The sequence below is a fragment of the Blennius ocellaris genome (genome assembly GCF_963422515.1).
Source record: "Blennius ocellaris genome assembly, chromosome: 5".
Classification (NCBI taxonomy): Eukaryota; Metazoa; Chordata; class Actinopteri; order Blenniiformes; family Blenniidae; genus Blennius; species Blennius ocellaris.
The window spans coordinates 10,395,617-10,409,196 of NC_137654.1; the positions used below are offsets into that span (position 1 = coordinate 10,395,617).

General features: G+C 42.9%; 1 protein-coding gene across 1 annotated transcript in view; it reads left to right on the forward strand.

Annotated features, from left to right (window-relative positions):
* The first annotated feature begins 571 nt into the window (after positions 1-571).
* mtor (mechanistic target of rapamycin kinase) overlaps positions 572-13,580 on the forward strand; it is a 95,101-nt gene continuing 82,092 nt past the window's right edge. The window contains exons 1-18 of the mRNA XM_080496505.1: positions 572-698; positions 1,049-1,191; positions 1,459-1,567; positions 1,660-1,892; positions 3,006-3,206; positions 3,295-3,429; positions 3,507-3,782; positions 4,265-4,373; positions 4,495-4,678; positions 4,811-4,939; positions 5,053-5,297; positions 5,971-6,180; positions 6,769-6,974; positions 7,386-7,508; positions 7,612-7,695; positions 8,673-8,765; positions 9,170-9,304; positions 10,188-10,317. Coding sequence (XP_080352631.1) covers positions 1,063-1,191; positions 1,459-1,567; positions 1,660-1,892; positions 3,006-3,206; positions 3,295-3,429; positions 3,507-3,782; positions 4,265-4,373; positions 4,495-4,678; positions 4,811-4,939; positions 5,053-5,297; positions 5,971-6,180; positions 6,769-6,974; positions 7,386-7,508; positions 7,612-7,695; positions 8,673-8,765; positions 9,170-9,304; positions 10,188-10,317 — 2,731 coding nt within the window. The 5' untranslated portion in view covers positions 572-698; positions 1,049-1,062. The remainder of the gene's footprint in view (positions 699-1,048; positions 1,192-1,458; positions 1,568-1,659; positions 1,893-3,005; positions 3,207-3,294; positions 3,430-3,506; positions 3,783-4,264; positions 4,374-4,494; positions 4,679-4,810; positions 4,940-5,052; positions 5,298-5,970; positions 6,181-6,768; positions 6,975-7,385; positions 7,509-7,611; positions 7,696-8,672; positions 8,766-9,169; positions 9,305-10,187; positions 10,318-13,580) is intronic.

The following is a 13,580-nucleotide window of genomic DNA, read 5'->3' on the forward strand; positions in this document are numbered from 1 at the left end:
TGTGTGTGTGTGTGTGACTGAACTGTGGACATGAATGACGAAACTTTTGTTTAGTAAATTATTTAGTTACAATGTTTCTCAGCAACAAGTCTCGAGTCTCATTATTTATCCTGTGGAGTCAAGATTCGAGATTCAAGATATTTATTTGTCATGTATACAGATAAATAGACATGGTACAATTAAAAGCTTACTTTGTTGATCCCCAACCTATAATTAACTAAAAGATTAAAAAAAGGAACAGTACAGTATGTACAAATAAATAGCAACCATATATGTTATACCATATAAAATAAAATAAAATAAAATAAAATAAAATAAAATAAAATAAAATAAAATAAAATAAAATAAAATAAAATAATATAAAATAAAATCAAATAAAATAAATGGCCTGATCCCTCATCAGATATTATGATATGATTCCACGAAGATAGATTTGTATTAATCAGCTCTCCCTGTGTTCTTGGGGGGTGTTATTTACATGTAAACAGAGGTGGTTTATTCGTATGACAAGGAAACAGTCCTGCGCAGGTGTTGCGCAGCGCAGCGCAGCTTGGAAGCTCGTGAGGTTTCCGTTTAGTCCTTCTGGAGTTCGCTCCTCAGGAAGCTAACCCTTCACTGTGCTGACTGAAGTCCGATAATGAGAGCCTCTCTGCAGAGGACGAATATAAGATAACTATCCGACATTTACATTTTGACCTGTAAGTGCTACAAAGTGCGTTTTATTTAACGCTATCGAGCTGATATATCATGAAGTGTAACGTTAGCATTAGCCGAAGTTAGCTAAACAAAACAGGCATGATGCCCCCGAGAGGATCTGAATGAGATCCGAGCAAAGCGGGTTCTTGTATTGTTTATTTTCTACTAGCATTGTTAATAATAGTGGTGTTGTAGATTTGAGCATTGTGTCTGTTTTGGTATTTCAGGCTAGAACTTCTTAGCCAGACATGCTAGTTAGCGCATGTCGGCTAACAACATCAGCATCGTCCAGATCTGTCATCGAATCTGCAGATGCTGTTCGATGTGTTGTGGACTGTGTCTTTCCCTGCAGATAATCCCGTGAAGATGGTGGTGATGTCGGGCACAGCCACTGTGCTGCAGCAGTTTGTCAGCGGGCTGAAGAGTCGAAATGAAGACACCAGGGCAAAATCTGCTAAAGAGCTGCAGCACTATGTGACCACAGAACTCAGAGAGGTGACAGCAGCCACACATGCATCTGGACACTGGATAGTGTCTGCAAAGCCAAGGCAAATTTATAAGAGATCAGCCACAAGCAGCCTCCAAAATCTCTTGATAGACACCTGTCGTAATGATGACATCTTCACTGTAAACTATATTTGCTGCCTTTAAGAGCTGTTTACACTGTATCCACAATCCATGAATCAGTTCAGTCGTGGATTTTAACTTTTGCACTCTGTGTTTAATGTTTCCTTTCACTTGTTTTGTTTTTGTCCCGTCCAGTTGAGCCAAGATGAAGCCACTACATTCTACGATGAACTGAACCACCACATTTTTGAGCTGGTATCCAGCTCTGATGTGAATGAGAAGAAGGGAGGGATTCTTGCCATAGGTAAGATAAAAATGTTGTCCTGTATGTGTTTCACATGAGATATCGTTTTGTGGATAGTATGTGGTGAGCATTTTGTGACACTTTTGTTCCAGTGAGTCTAATTGGAGTCGAGGGAGGCAATGCCACCAGGATCAGCCGATTCGCCAACTACCTCCGCAACCTCCTCCCTTCCAGCGACTCTGTGGTGATGGAGATGGCTTCCAAAGCCATGGGCCACCTGTCTATGGCCGGGGACACCTTCACTGCCGAGTATGTGGAGTTTGAGGTGAAGAGGGCCCTGGAGTGGCTGGGTGCAGACAGGAATGAAGGGAGACGCCATGCTGCCGTAAGTCACTGGGTTTGTGGTGTTTGTTGTACAAATACAGTTACTTCTGGGTGATGTTGATATGTGCTGATGATGAGGGCAGCCTGGATGGTTGTGCTGCAGAGTTACACGATGGTGTAGAGCACAGTGTCAAACACAGTTTCACTTTGGGGCCATTTACGGCTTAATTTGATCTTGAGTGGGCCAGACCAGTAAAATAGTGCTATAATAATCTTTAATGTTGCAGAATGTACATGAGGAATATGTAATTTTCACAAAACCAAACAATTGCTAATAAAAAATGTCTACATTCTCAACAAGCCAATTTTAATGAAACCTTCTGATACAAAATACAGTGAAATTAAACAAACAAAACCTCTCCTATAGCCATAGTATTATGGGTGTTTTTACAAACTCACACTGACAGCATGGCTTTGAGACTAGTTTGATCGACATAGCTATCTTCGGTGGCAGCATCACCGATGTCTCAGCTTGGGTCACAGCGTTTTGATGTTTCCGCTACTCTTAAGAAATGAGGCACCTGAACTGAAATGTGTTCAACCCCTGGTCCAGACAGCACGCTCAAAGCTGCTTCAACGTTTTTATTCAATTCATTCAAATGTCTGGACCACGTCACTGCTACAGTCTGAGTGGCTTTAACTTTAATGCGTGTCTTGATGTGGATTCATATTCCGACTTCACTGACTGTGAAGCACATTTAAGAGGTTTCAGATTAATAAGCTCATCATAAAACCGAAATAGCTGTAGGCACAGTGCCTTCTATGTTCACCACAGTGCAAAGGATTTACACTGTTGTGTGGTGAAACAAGCTGTAAGCGTGACCTTGAAAGATATGGTTCAGTATTGTCATTACTCAAGATGAATTACATAGTAAATTAATAGTTTATAAATCAGTGTTTTTGAAGCTACATCAGCGCTTCTGTTGATGCAGTGTGGTTGAAATTCTTCTGTCACTTCATTGAAATGCATGAAAAACCATCAAAAACACTTGTTTTTGTTCAGACCAGGATTCTGTGAAGCCGCACCATCACTTCTAAGCCTGCTTGTTCTTCTTTACACTGAAGCGCTGGCTGCATGCTTAGTGTTGATGTTCCTTCACCCGTTTGGTTCCAGGTGTTGGTGTTGAGAGAGCTGGCAGTGAGCGCGCCCACCTTCTTCTTCCAACAAGTGCAGCCCTTCTTTGACAACATCTTCTACGCGGTGTGGGACCCCAAGCAGGCCATTCGAGAAGGCGCCGTGTCCGCCCTGCGAGCCTGCCTCATCCTCACCACGCAGAGGGAGACCAAGGAAATGCAGAAACCTCAGTGGTACAAGGTGAAACTATTGAAGAAAGACGTGTCTTCTCTCAGTTTGGGTTGTCGTTGAAGGACTGTTGTGGAAAGTGTTTTATTTTCCGTCATAGCAAACTTTTGAGGAGGCGGAGAAAGGTTTCGACGAGACTTTAGCCAAAGAAAAAGGGATGAATCGTGACGACAGGGTCCACGGCGCTCTTCTGATCCTGAACGAGCTGGTGCGCATCAGCAGCATGGAGGGAGAGGTGAGTCTGGGTTTCCTGCACGTCCTCGCACTGAGAATTGAACCGCCCCCCCGCTCACCGTCAGTCTGTCTGACCAGCGTATGCGCGAGGAGATGGAGGAGATCACGCAGCAGCAGCTGGTCCATGACAAGTACTGCAAGGAGCTGATGGGATTTGGAACCAAGCCGCGGCACATCACGCCCTTCACCAGCTTCCAGTCGGTGCAGCCGCAGCAGTCCAACGCCCTCCTGGGCCTGCTGGGCTACAGCACGCCTCAAGGCTTCCTCAGCTTCGGGGCCACGCCGGCACCGGCCAAGAGTTCACTGGTGGAGAGTCGGTACTGCCGGGAGCTGATGGAAGAGCGATTTGACCAGGTGGGTTCCTTCAGACAAAACCAATTAGATTCTATTGTTATTTAAACTGTATATCACTGATGCGGTGCTGACCTTAATGCTGATATTCTTGGGATCTTTGGGTCTTTCCTCATGAAAAATGTACTTAAACAGTTCTGTTTTTGGAGTGTTTAACTCCATAGAGTAATTTAGAGCAGTGATCCCCACACAATTTCCTTTGTATGGTTTTTATTTTTATACTTTCTTGTATAAGGTCGTGAAATTTTCTCATCTACTAATGTTTGTGCTTTCATTGGTTATTTTTTTCTTGATCATGTGAACTAATTCTGGATGTAATCTTACTGGATTAGTGAACCTGTGTGTGCTCGTAGAGCCGCTATGATCATTGCCGCCCTTCACGTTAATTGTTTAGACTTTACGTGATGCAAGTCCAGAGCACTTGTGTAGACATTTAGAACACGGCTGTTTTTACTTGAGCTCAAAATGTCTTGTGCTTTGTTCAGGTGTGTCGGTGGGTCTTGAAATACAGGACCAGTAAAAACCCTCTGATCCAGATGACCACCCTCAACCTGCTCCCGCGGCTGGCTGCCTTCCAGCCAAATACATTCACAGGTGAGATTTGTCTATTTTGCACGTTTTTAGAAGAAACTGAAAGACGTCGATCGGAAGATGTGACGGCCCACTGGATCTGTGCTAAATCACCCGTGCTGCTGTTGTCGGATCCTGTGTGCAGACCAGTACCTGTCAGACACCATGGGATACCTGCTGGGCTGCCTGAAGAAGGAGAAGGAGAGGACGGCGGCCTTCCAGGCCCTGGGGCTGCTGGTTGTGGCCGTCCGGGCAGAAATCCAGCCGTACCTCTCCAAAATCCTGGAGATCATCAAGGCCGCTCTGCCACCCAAAGACTTTGCACACAAGTCAGTGATAGATTTTCTGAGTAGTTTATTTATCAGTTGTCATATTTTGAGCTGATTTCTTGTGAAAGCTGGGACGTTTGATGATGAGAGGTTACATTTTCTGATGTGGTCTCTGTTCTCTGACGTGTGCAGGAGGCAGAAGACCATGCAGGTAGACGCTACAGTGTTCACCTGCATCAGCATGCTTTCTAGAGCCATGGGCCCCAGCATCCAGCCCGACATCAAGGAGCTGCTGGAGCCCATGTTGGCTGTGGGCCTCAGGTTGGACATTATTTCATATCCACAATTAATCCAGTTTTTCAATTATCTTTTGGGTGTGAACTTAAAAATAATCAATATTTGGTTGTTGCCCCCCCCCCCCCCTCCCCCAAAAGTCCTGCACTGACGGCGGTGCTCTACGACCTGAGTCGTCAAATCCCCCAGCTGAAGAAGGACATCCAGGACGGCTTATTGAAAATGCTTTCACTGGTGCTGATGCACAAGCCGCTGCGTCACCCCGGCATGCCCAAAGGCCTGGCCCACCAGCTGGCCTCGCCAAGCCTCACCAACATTCCTGAGGCCAGCGACGTGGGAAGCATCACCCTGGCCCTGCGCACGCTGGGAAGCTTTGAATTTGAAGGTAAAAGCAGGAAAATTATGCATTTGTGCTGTGACTTGACGCACCTAGCTGTCATATTTTGGTGAGTCGTATTGATGTTGAACAGCAGTCTGTACCCTTTATGACCACAAAAGCCGTTTTCACGATTTTCCAAGAAATCAAATTTGTCTGGAGCCGCAAAACTTAATCTGGAATGAAGCAAAAACGGATTTGTTAAGTTGCATTCACGAAGGTCGTCGCCACAATTTGGGTACGACGGGTCATTACGAGACAACAATTGCTGTCGATAAATTAAACAAAATTACGAGACAATGAGCAAATACTGTGGATAGATTTTCACTGAATAAAGCAGTCTTACATGCCACTTAAAAAAAAAAAAAACCCAGAACAAACGGTATTTTGAGGCTGTTTTGAAAGAAGACAAAAATGTAAAGTATATTGAAGGTATTGCTATGCATCATGGCATATTCTTACCAAATTTACCCAAATGCCACCCGACTTTCAAGTGTATTTACATTAGGAACTCTAACCACTGAGATATCAAAGTGCCTGAAGGATCATTTCTGTCAGCTAATAATGTGGTCTCAATCTAAGCATTGTGAGCGACAGTGGTGTTGTCCATGCAACCAAAAACCGCTAAGTCACCCTGACATCAGTGCTGATTGCCTTTGTCTGAATCGTTCTCTTTCACCAGGACACTCCCTCACCCAGTTTGTGCGCCACTGTGCCGACCACTTCCTGAACAGCGAGCACAAGGAGATCCGGATGGAGGCGGCCCGGACCTGCTCGCGCCTCCTCACTCCCTCCATCCACCTGATCAGTGGCCACGTGGTCAGCCAGACCGCCGTGCAGGTGGTTGCAGACGTGCTCAGCAAGCTGCTGGTTGTTGGCATCACTGATCCAGGTAACGGAACACTGGGAAGGGAAAAGAGGAGTTTTGTAGAAGGGTTGTGATGATGAGTTGTTCCCTCTGCGGAAAGGCAATATAAAGACATTGTAGAGGCCAAGCCAATGCTGGAAGCCTGAGCACACTTCAGCATTCTAAGAACGCTGAGGCAACAAAGAAAAGTTCCCCCACATATAGTTCACCTGTCAGTTACCCTGTGACACCCAGTACATTGGGTGGCATTGATCAACAAATTTACATTCTGCCCCTACAAATAAGATCATTATCACAGTAGTTTTTTTTTTATGGTTTGATTTAAACGGTTTTTAGAATCAGAATTTTTTTTTTAGTTCAGTCAGTATAAAAAAAATAAGAAGTAATTTCTCCAACTGAGATAAAGTGTTTGGGTGTCAGACACCTGGAAATTGACCTGTTGCTCTAGAAACCGTAATGTTTTTTATTGAGTGAAATGAGCATTTGGCTTCTGTCGTTATGCAATTGCCTAATATTTGAAATGATGCTTAATGTCAATACTGCAAACTTTTATTGAAGAAGGCAGAATATAAAAGAAACAATCTAAATGTGTGACTCTTTATTTCCTCCAAGATCCAGACATTCGATACTGTGTGCTGGCATCTCTGGATGAGCGCTTCGATGCCCACCTCGCCCAGGCCGAGAACCTGCAGGCGCTGTTCGTCGCCCTGAACGACGAGGTGTTTGAGATCAGGGAGCTGGCCATCTGCACTATTGGACGCCTCAGCAGCATGAATCCCGCCTTTGTCATGCCCTTCCTCCGCAAGATGCTCATCCAGGTAGGAGAGGCAGAGCAGATGGCCTGCTGGGATACAGATTGGTTTGATTTAATGTGATGGATGTTGGATAAGTAGATTTTGTAACGGGAAGGTTGAGTGTAAAGGTTGAAAACAAATAGCAGCCTGTCACTTCTATTTATTTTTTCATGTTTTTGGAATTGATTGAAACCAGCTCATTTGATGCGTCTTGGCACTTGTCTGTTCAATACACTGTATTTGATTAGAAAGAGCAGCTGCTGTCTGGAGTTTTACCTCATTGCCTCTAGGGGGCAGCAAAGGCCACGTTATTATACAGGGAAGGGAAAAGCTAAACCATTTTCAACCCTTGGTCCCATTATTTTCACCTTGTGGTAACTTTAGATTAATCCCTGACAGACAAAATTTGCATTGTGATCTGTGTCTGTTTTGTAGATTTTAACTGAGTTGGAGCACAGCGGAGTCGGCCGGAACAAAGAGCAAAGTGCCCGCATGCTGGGCCACCTGGTCTCCAACGCCCCCCGCCTCATCCGGCCTTACATGGAGCCCATTCTCAAGGTACAGCTCATGGATGAGCCACATGATGATCATACATTCCACATACAGAACAAGTGAAGCCATTGTTTTGATTGTTTCTGCTCCGTTTCTTTGACTCTTGTAGGCTCTCATTCTCAAGCTGAAAGACCCAGACCCCAACCCTGGAGTGGTGATTAGTGTCCTCGCAACCATTGGCGAGCTGGCTCAAGTGAGTGCGAGTTTGTCTTTATTGTGTTGCTTATTAAAACCAAAGAAATCTGCACATAATCGACTATATCATATGCATGATCACTATCCTAAAAAAATCTCTGAGTGAGCTGATCTTTCCTTTTTCGTGTTTTCTCGAAACGCAGATTGTATGGTTCAGCATGGATGTTTGCTTTGCTTCACCCTGACTAGGTAGCCTAAAGGCCCCGACTGAGGTGTCAAGAAGGTGGAGTTGCAGTGAAACCTTTTGCAGGGTACAAGTTCAACTCAGGGCAGGAAGAGTTGAAGAATCGAGTAACAAAAAAGAAATGAGCGAATGAAGGAACATCAGGTTGAATAGGGTCACTCCGAGTTTAGAATAAAGTTATTTCTTGTGGTTAAAAGGTTTCACTCCTCTTTTAGGTCTCAGGCCACGATTTCTGAAATCTTCGACCACAATGGAGATTTAGAAAAACTCTTGTCTCCTTTTGCATCTAAAGAATGGAGGCGGCGATTTATGCGTCATCTGTGTGCGACCCGTGTTCACAGCAAACTGTGAACACGGGTCATCCCACGGGTTTCATCCCATGAAATCACTGCTTGTTTTTACATCTTCCGTTATTTTCTATAGCCACATTGAGGAGGAGCTCTGCTTCTTTATCGGTCCAAGCAAATGAACCCTGCGCTGAAATAAAACTAAATCACATTTGTGACGTGTATTTTCCAGTACTCTGATTGGCTGTCGTGGCTCATGCTTCTCGTTACACTGCCCTCTACAGGTTTGGCATGCTCATAGTAGCTCTGAATAACATATGCGGGTTGGTGTAAATCAAAAAAATGTTTTGAAACCTAAAGGGTAATATATAAATTGTGGAAATGTGGCCTCAGGTGTGCTGAAGCAGGGAGCCGTCTAAAACATGTAACTCGACGCCCCTGGAGGATTGCAGTGACGTAGAGATATGAGATCACTGGATTTCTTTTCTGTGCTTGCTCCATCAGGTGAGCGGCCTGGAGATGAGGAAGTGGATGGATGAGCTTTTCCCAATCATCATGGACATGCTGCAGGACTCGTCCTCACTGGCCAAGCGGCAGGTTTGTGACGAGTGTAAAAGTCATTTTTCAACACCTCATCTTCCAGCTGATACAGATTCTAACATGCTCTCTTAATCTGTTATTATTCGTGTCGTCAACGCAGTGCAAAACATTGATATGACTTTTTTTTTACATACACGTAGCAAGATTTGCAGGATTTGCAAGATATAGTTCATCAAATGAGACTTCCTTTTGTGTTAATAAGTGTCTTCACATTGCTAATTTAACAGCTGCCGTGAGAAAAACCATAAAAAACTTTGTTTCTTTGCTGCCAACATCAGTTGGTTTACTCGGGTAGATTTTAATTAAGTATGGCCACTCAAAAGGATTCCTGTGCCTTTTATTGAATGTTTTTCCTCGCAGTGGCACTGTCTGAGAAGTGTATGTGTCTAACTTTCCACCAGGTTGCGCTGTGGACTCTGGGCCAGCAGGTTGCAAGCACGGGCTACGTGGTGGAGCCCTACCGCAAGTATCCCTCTCTTCTGGAGGTGCTGCTCAATTTCCTGAAGACTGAACAGAACCAGGGCATCAGGAGAGAGGTATGCAGAGGCCATCACAGTGACTCATGAGGCCACAAACACCTATCTACATGGCCTGAACAGATCACAGGATGTTTAGATGAATTGATCTTGACCAGTGACTTGCATTTGCATCAATACGTGCAATGTGAAGCTCTGCACATTTTCCATGATTATACAGCACTTAGTTTTCCGCCTTCAGTTGTGATGTAAACAGTGATTGTCATAGTTGTTTCTCATGTCAGTTAGCATATGGGAAGCACCAGGAGAGAAATGCTGGTGTTTGGTCAATAAATACCTCAGAGTTCTGCTGTTTATGATGTCTCAAATCAGGACATATATTTTGATCAAGGCATATGAACTAGTCTAAAAATTTTAAACCTTTTAAAGATTCAAACCTTGGTATTATAACTTGATATAGAGGAAGTTTCTGAAGCCTTACATTTTCAGGAAGTTAAGTGGAACTTCTCCAACTGTATTTCTGTTAATATCCAAATGATTGAACGTAGTTGCACATTTGCCCAGTTGAGTGCTGATGGGATGTTTTTGTCCTCACACAGCCAGCATGCTCATGAAACATGAAAATAAGTGAAAATGTGAATAGTGGTTTGATCTTGCACACCAGTTGAGCAACTTTGCATATGGATGAAACACTAATTGGTTTGAATTTATAATATTTCTTGTGTAGAAATTATTATTAAAGTATTTTCATTCTTAATTAAGCCAAGTAGCTTTTCAAAAACACCCCAAATAATGACAATTTTACTCATAAATTTAAATATTCATACTCAAATTCCATCATAAATTCTGTTAATTCACAGTTTCTTCCACATGAGTGTTGTGTTCTTCTGTGCAATAAAATAAATAATCCAGTAAAACATTGCTAACTGTGCGTCTCCACCAGGCGATCCGTGTCCTGGGTCTCCTTGGAGCTCTCGATCCCTACAAGCACAAAGTGAACATTGGCATGATTGACCAGTCCCGAGACGCCTCCGCGGTCAGTCTCTCCGAGTCCAAGTCCAGTCAGGACTCAGGTAGGCCTGTGACACCTCAATTGAACACTTCTTCACTAAGACCCTTTGTATGTATTTTTCAAAGCGACTGCAACAACTAGAAAGTATCTTTGAATTAACACAACTCCGCCAAGTCCTGTCCATCAGGATCTTTGTTAATTCTGGAGTGATTTCAGTCTTTCCACGTGAGCTTGATGTATTGTACTTTCAATAGTAAGTGGAAAAAAAACACTTGGTGTTATTTCCTTTAGGGGCTATTTGAAATTCCCCTAATGGAATTTGTGTAGATTCCTCATTTCATTTTGACATTTCATTTTTTGTAACGCAAACCACCCAGAAAAGAATTTTTTTTTCCTAATTTGATCTATTTTAGAAGGTGCCTAATGTGGAAAAGCGAGAACACCACATATATATATATTGAATTATTACAGCTGTTTTTAGTATTATGAGACTATTTAAAAACTAATCTGTGTGGGATAACTGAAAGTCTAAACACTCAGTTACAGACTCATTCCTTAGTCTTGAAAAATTAGTTGTCAAATCAAGATTCAAGCGAAAGTTTGGAAGCAAAATAAAGAAAGAAAAAAGACATCAGTGCAGCTGTCAGAGGAAAGGCACAGTCACAACAAGAAATACAATTTTCTATCAACTACAAATGCAGCGGTTATCAAGCCGTTAATATCTATTTGATTAAAATTCTAATTTACAATGTTTCCCTGCAAAAAAGCAACAATAATCATATAATGTATTAGACATGGCATATAGGAGCCGGAGCTAAGATAAGTCAGATAAATTATGGGGTTCAGGGAGAAGCACAGTTCTTTCCTTTACATTTTTTTCAAGAAATCGTAACATTATCATGAAAACACATTTTTAAACGTGTGGTAGAGACTAATATTACAAATAAATGTTTAAGTAAAACCTTAAATGCAACATTTGCAGACTTGCCCCCGTTTACACGACGACGGTGCTTGAAGACAACTTTTGAAAATGTCTCCCAAGGTGGAATGGAGATTCAGCTCTTCAAGCTTTAATTTAACAGCTTCTCTAATAAAGCGTGCATTTACTCCACTATCACAAAGGTAAATCGGATCTTAAAAGAGAGGACCGAAGTTTGTTTCTGGAGAAATGCTTCATGCTGTTTCAGTTAAAGGAGCTGACTTTCTGGTTTGTTTTTAACTAATGTTTGTACTTTCCACTAAGCGTGATTCATTTGGAGCCGTAAAACATGTTTACCCTTTAAAATCAAGACAACACAGCCCAACCTTGTGTAAAAATATAGGGAACCTTTACGCCATTTCATCTGTTTCAGATTGTTTTGTTTTTTGCCAATACTGCACTTTTTTCCTTTTTAAGCTATTTCACCTATTTTATTTATCTGTTTTAGACATTTTTGTCATCGCTTCACTATTTCTCCATCGATCAAACATGCTGGTAAAAGCAGCATCGTTGGCAGCCAAATCAGAAAGAAATCTTTCCTTGTTAGAAAAAAAAACAATAGTTCAGCTTGGAAACTCGGTATTTATCTCCTGCTGTAAAAAGTGGAATTTAGGCGTCACATTTGACCCTTTGAAAGACTGCCTGCACTTCAACGAAGTAAATATGAGATTAAAAAAATGTTTTGTACATAGTTTTGTCAAATGTTGCAGGGAGTCACGACAGCTGAGCGAAACAGACCCGCGGGCATTATACTGACAAGCAGATTGCAATATTGTTTTGGAGTTTAAAAATATATCAATTACTCCCCCGTGCATGTATGAGCTCGAATGAGCCGTCCATGTTTACATACTTCCTGATGTCGAGGTGAGTCTGCCGTGATCTCCACAGGGTCGCTCGTCCCGACGTGGATGAGTGACCACCCAACGTACACAGGACACATACTGCAATAATGAGCACATTTCACAGACTGCAAACCCAAATAATAATATTTACAAATAAATGAGCCGAGAGAGGCTACTTAAACAGAGTAGTCTTCAATCATATGAATTGCACAACTGGGTCCCCTAAACCAAAACTCACATTTTATAAATCCACAGCTCATTAGAGATGGATTACAGTGAAGTTGTACGTCCGAACGGTCGAGACAAAACACTACTCTGCATGGTTTTGGACTAACCCAGCGTTTGCACAGTCAACAGCATCCCGTGACTTTTTGGGTTTGTGATTTGTGGGAACCGCAATTCTCAGGGATCCAATTTCTGGCTTTTGTCTGATCTGCACTCAACTGAAACCCACTTCAGAATCGAGCTGTCCCAGTTTCGAGGGAAAAATCACCACCACAACTGGAGTGCGATGCTTTTAAAGTGGAGATATTTCATTTAATGTGACCCAGTTCTGACACATTTCAAGCATCTGTTTAAATCACTGATTTACATCACTGGTTTTAACATGGTGCAGTCCATGTACATTTGTATGAATCATCCTATCATTTGAATGATTTAATATTTGTCCTGCTTACTGCAGCAAGTTTGTATAAAAGACTGCTGTTTAAAATAAGATTTTACTGTAACATAGCAACTTTTCCTCGAAATGAACCTGGTTCGTCTTCCGAGAGATGCTCACGGAAAAGTCGCAACAGACATTTGGATTGCCTCTCCCATTAGCTGCACAAACTCTCACGATAATTCAGAAGGTTTTTGGCCCAACAGCGACGCTCACTGAAAGATCCCGCTGTCATTCAAAGACCGTCATCCTCTGGATGTCTTGAAAATTCATAACAGCGAGCGGAGAAATGTGCATCTGTCTTCAGTCATGTGCGTCGTGGTGTATGGGGAATACAGCCTTCTCCACTCGGCTCCTCCAGTCATGTGGCTCACAATGTGACCTTGGACACCACGGTAATAGTTTTACCAGTTTGTTCTCCGACTAAATGGACTGTGACCAGCACTGCAGGCTTTATACCTGTTGGCAGGTTGCTCTGGGTCAGCGTCTGGAGTGCGAGGACCTCTCACAGCGATCTTTGTGATGCGGGAGGACTGGGATGTGGTCATCCCCCTCACCTGGCTTCACTGCGAACCAATCCCTCACTTGGAACAACAGGCTCATAAAACTAATGAAATTCCGTGGATCCCCTCTTGGTTTCCGTTAATCCGGCTCAGAAACAGGCCCTTTTTTGTTCTGACTCGCAGCGCTGCTGCCTCACTTAGCTATTTTGATTCCTGTTTGTGTGCTGTCAAGCCACAGATGTGTAGCCATCGATCACGGTCATTAATCTCGACTTGGTGAAGGCCGGAATAATAAAAAGAGCCAACGGTAAAGCTACCCTCTTAAGGCTGCAAACTTTT